Below are 5,379 nucleotides of genomic sequence, written 5' to 3' on the forward strand. Positions count from 1 at the left end.
TCCACAACACAGCTGGTGATGTCCGTGCAACGAGGAGTTCCTAGTGTAGCTGGCGACGTCCGACCACCGAGGAGTCCTCGGCATAGCTGGCGACGTCCAAACAGCGAGGAGTTCCTAGCGTTAGTGGCGATGATCAAGCACCGAGGAGCGAGGAGTCCCCGGCGTCGCTGGTGATGTACGAGTACCGAGGAGCGAGGAGTCCCCAGTGTCGCTAGCGATGTCTGAGCAGTGAGGAGCGAGGAGTCCCTGGCATCGCTGGCGATGACCGAGCACCATGGAGCGAGGAGTCCCCGGTGTCATTGGCGATGTCCGAGCACCAAGGAGCGAGGAGTCCCTGGCGTAGCTGGTGAGGTCCGAGCACCAAGGAGTCCTCAGTGTAGCTAGCGACGTCCGTGCGGTGAAGTGTGCCCACTTAGTCCTCGAGCACGAAGAATTCGAGCACTGAGGAGTAACCGGCGTAGCTGGCGATGAAGCACGAGCGACGAATAGTCTGGTCAACTGGTCGGCGGTGAAGTGAGCATTGAGTAGAAGCAACTAGCGAACAGTCTGATCAACTGGTCGGCGACGAAGTCCATGAACCTAGCGGTCTGACTAGTGGATCGGTGGAGAAGTCCGAGCACCAGGTGGTCCGATCACCTGGACGATGATCCTACAATACAAACATGTAGAACGGGTAGTACATGATGTAAAAATATATGCACTCTGGAGAAAAAAATAGCGTATGTAGCTTAGATCAGTTGGAGCGAAGATGTATTTAATATAAACCGCCTGAACAGTTAGTGTGTAGCTGAGTCTCTAGCCCTAGCTAGCCTGTTAACCATAACATAGAGCATGGAGCCCGTGCACGTGTAGGAGGAACAAGCATCGCTAAGGAGCCGTTGCCAACCACCCATAACGCAGAGGGTAGACGCTCGTGCACGTGTAGGGAGGAGCCAGAGATAGGGCCATCTCTGGAGGCGTCCGAGCATCAATAGGACTATTCGGGGGTTCAAAAAATCGTTTGGAGAGCAAACATGGAGAAAACAGCTCGGAGAAACATTATGGCGATTAACGAAGATTGGAGAATATTTAGAAAAATATTAAAGCGTGACTTAGCTTTAGACAGAACGACTGGTCGGCGGCGTATGGTGCTATCTGGTCGATGAGAGGATGGACGTCTTCAACCTGGTCGGCGAATCTGCCCCTCAGGGCATGTTGGTAAGCGGCGGCGGCGTTGGTGAACCCGAAGGGTAGGGCCATAACCCCTGGAGTTTCCCGAGCAGCCTCCAATAGATCTGGATCGGAGGATGGTCGGCGCTGAACCAGAGTGTCCAGAACCAATTCGGCGATGGAGAGGCAATCGGCGAGCTTCAGACCGACCCGATCGATGGATATGATCAGATCGTCGTTGTTGATCTGCCTCCTCTGGTAGCGAGGAAGCGGGCGGCGAGTTGTTGATGAAGGTGACCTCGGAGGTGGTTCCAAGATTGGATCTGTTGTCGTGGGGGCTGATGTAGCCAGCGATGAATTGTTGTCGTGGACCGGCATGGATCTCCACGAGATTGATGACGAGAACGCGCTATTGATTTGAGGTCCATCTGGCTCGCCATGGATCAAGCGCACACCCCTACCTGGCACGCCAGCTATCGATAAAAGATGCTCGGCAGTCCACCGAGGGGTATCCCACGATGGTAGATTTCTCATAGAGGTGAGCGAGATCAGGAGCAAGATGGTAATACAAGCACCAAGACACAAGATTTAGACAGGTTCGGCCGTCAGTATGACGTAATACCTACATCTTGTGTTCTGATGTATTGCATTGAGATGTATCGATCGTGTCCACTAGGGGACCCCTGCCTCTCCTTATATAGTCTGGAGGGGCAGGGTTATAAGGAAAGTATCATATTTGGTACTATACAATAGTTTGTGGTGCACGCCGAGCAACGCCATGCATGCCTTGATCTTGTGGGCTGGGCCACGTCTGATTGTGCGGCCCATGTCACTACTAGAAAACAGACCATTCATCCTGCCTCTATTTTTGCCTTTAGTCCCGGTATTTTTATGTTCGGGACTAAAGGGACTATTAGTCCTGGTTGTATCCTCAAACAAGGATACAAAGTTCCTGCCCCAAGTGTGTGGCGACGGCAGGCAACAATTAATCCCGGTTATAGCCCAGAGCCGGGACTAAAGGTTATCCTTTAGTCCCAGCTGGACCCTCCAGCCAGGAATAAATCTTTACTCCCGGCTTGAGGCTCCAGCCGGGACTAAAGGATGACCATTAGTCCCGGCTCTGGGCTATAACCGGGATACAATCTTTCTTGATAAAATAATATAGTCACACTGGACAAAAAAATGGGGCAGCCAGGCATTGAACCCACGACCTCATAGCCAAGGTCCAAACCGCAGTGCACTAGCTAGCCATCTGAACTAAGTCACTTTCTCGACAAGAAAGCACCCAAACATTTATTTAATAAGAGAAAAGACCCTTTAATTGATTATATTCTTTTGTTAACTATACTTTGAATTTTCTGGTCCATGTGCTTTCTAGTGCCTGATTGATCTCATAACTTTTATCAGGGTTTCAAATGCCCAGTGTGAAGCCACCACCAAGTTCGAGATTTTTCTGAATTGGTTTGGTAATTTTTTCACTTTAATTGAATTTCCACGCGACTTCATCGATTAATTATACGTTGAACTGAGTCCACCCCCGAAAAGATCCGGAATGGTGCCAAACTTTGCCAAATGGTCTCTTGTGCCCTAGGAGACAAATATTTGTGGAGGTTGATGCAAAATTATATTGTTTTGAATATGTAATTCACCGTATTTCGTCTCACACGGCACAAAGAAAAATATAATAATAAAAATAATTATCAGAAAAACCTAAGATCTTATGTGGGGCCATATTTTGGGTGTAAATGACTACCAAAAAAATTTTAAGCCATTTCGACATAGGCGGAGTCGACGTGCTTCACAGAGGTATATAGAACCTTTCGTCGAACCCTATCTATACACCTAGGTTCTTTGGGATTCTGAGGTCCATGTGCTTTCTAGTGTTGGATTGGGCTAAAACTTTTTCTCAAGACTTCAAATGCCTTATGTGTAGCCACCACCAAGTTTGAGATTTTTCTGAGGTGGTTTGGTACTTTTTTCACTTTAATTGAATTTTCGCGCGAATTCACCGATTAATTATACATTGACCTGGGTCCACCCCTAAATGATCCGGAATGGTGCCAAACTTTGCCAAATGGTCTATTGTGCCCTAGGAGACAAATATTTGTGGAGGTTGATGCAAAATTATATTGTTTTCAATATGTAATTCACCGTATTTCGTCTCACGCGGCACAAAGAAAAATGTAATAACAAAAATAATTATCAGAAAAATCTAAGATCTTGTGTGGGGCCATATTTTGGGTGTAAATGACTGCCAAAAAAATTTCAAGCCATTTTGATATAGGCGGAGTCGACGTGCTTCACAGAGATATATAGAACCTTTCGTCGAACCCTATCTATACACCTAGGTTCTCTGGGACTCTGAAGTCCATTTGCTTTCCAGTCTCGGATTGGTCCCAAACTTTTTCTCAAGACTACAAATGCCCTGTGTGTAGCCACCACCAAGTTTGAGATTTTTCTGAGGTGGTTTGGTACTTTTTTAAATTTAATTGAATTTCCAGTTGATTAATTATACAATGATTAATGAAGAACCTAAAGATTTACGTTACAATTACGTGAAAACTAATTTCCTGTCGAAAACCAATAAATTTAATAATTTCAATTAAAGTCTACATTTTTGCATTAACGAAAATAGTGAGTATTAGTTGCATTATGTTCAACATTTATAATAAAAAAACACAATAGTTTAGGTCACATATTTTTTTTGTGTGCAGTAAATGAAAATAAAGTTTATTACTTTTTCTAAAAAAATTATGCCTAGTATTGAATTTACTGCGCAAATAATAAGACTTAAACATTTAAATACAAAACATATATAAAATAAACTGATCTGCTTAAAAGTTGGCGGGAAATGAAAATATAGTCCACCTTTAGTCCCCGCTCCTGCCACCAGCTGGGACTAAAGGTGGGCTGCATTTGGCGGCCCATCAAAAAATCCTTTAGTCCCGGCTCCTTCCAACAGCCGGGACTAAAGGTCCCCCCTTTAGTCCCGGCTGGTGACAGGAGCCGGGACTAAAGGTGCTTTAGTCCCGGGCGGTGGATGGAGCCGGGACTAAAGGTCCCTCTCCTATATACCGCCGCTTCCCTTCTCTCTTCCTCCTCATCGATCGTCTTCGTCTTCAGCGCGTCCCCAGAGCTCCGCCACCGCCGATTCGCCTCCCCGGCCACCCCCGACGCCGCCTTCCTCACCGGAGGGCACCCCGAGGCTCGCCCACCTCACCGGAGTAACCCCAACACCGCGCCCCTCACCGAGGAGCCCTCGGCCACCCCCGACGCCGCGCGCGCGCCACGCCGCCGCCGATTTCGCCTTCCCGGCCACCCCCGACGCCACCTTCCTCATAGGAGGGCACCCCGACGCCCGCCCACCTCGCCGGAGTAGCCCCGACGCCGCGCCCCTCAAGGAGGAGCCCCTGGCTGCCCCCGACACCGCGCGCGCGTCACGCCGCCGCCGATTTCGCTTTCCCGGGCCACCCTGGCCCGATGCCGCGCCTTCTTCGTCACCGGAGGGCATCCCGACGCCCACCCACACCTCGCCGGAGTAGCCCCGACGACGCCGCGCCCGGCCAGGAGCCCCCGTGCCTCGATCCAGCGTCGCTGTCCACCATCGTCCGTCGCCAACACTCCATTAATTCTAAACTGCCGGTATATATATATATTATATTTATTATATTTATGAATTATATTGACGAAATGTGTATTAATGTATGTTTGCGAGTTCATGAGAGTGTGCTAAAAAAGAACTAGTCTACAGCAAAAAAGGGTAAGTGTACATATATATATATATATATATATATATATATATATATATATATATATATATATATATATATATATATATATATTCTTCATACATATATTTATATATATATATATATATATTCGTGATAGATACAATTTATTTATCATTATTCTTGATACATACATATATATATATATATATATATACTAATATACTTTTTCTTTATCTCATATCTCAAATCGAAGACTTGTTGGTTGAAGGAAAAAACCCTGGACACACACCATCTCAAAGCAATCCAAGAGACAATAGGTGGATTTCTGAATGATCAGGTCTTAACTCCCGGCGGCGAGTTTTACTATGACCCAAATATGTGATGATGAAAGCCAAATTTCATATTAATCCAAAGAACATGTGATGATGAAATGTATAATTAATGCAAACTTTACATGTGACGATGAAATGTAATATTATGTTTTAGTTTACTTTTACTT

The 5,379-nt window shown here is 46.4% G+C and overlaps 1 protein-coding gene across 1 annotated transcript; it reads right to left on the reverse strand.

The window, feature by feature from the left end:
- Window positions 1-4,249: 4,249 nt before the first annotated feature.
- On the reverse strand, window positions 4,250-4,660 carry LOC136523847 (uncharacterized). Its single transcript, XM_066517390.1, has one exon. The coding sequence runs from the start codon at window positions 4,658-4,660 to the stop codon at window positions 4,250-4,252; it is 411 nt and encodes a 136-aa protein (XP_066373487.1).
- Between the last annotated feature and the right edge of the window lie 719 nt (window positions 4,661-5,379).

The sequence above is a fragment of the Miscanthus floridulus genome, chromosome 18 (assembly GCF_019320115.1).
Source record: "Miscanthus floridulus cultivar M001 chromosome 18, ASM1932011v1, whole genome shotgun sequence".
In the NCBI taxonomy this organism is placed as follows: domain Eukaryota; kingdom Viridiplantae; phylum Streptophyta; class Magnoliopsida; order Poales; family Poaceae; genus Miscanthus; species Miscanthus floridulus.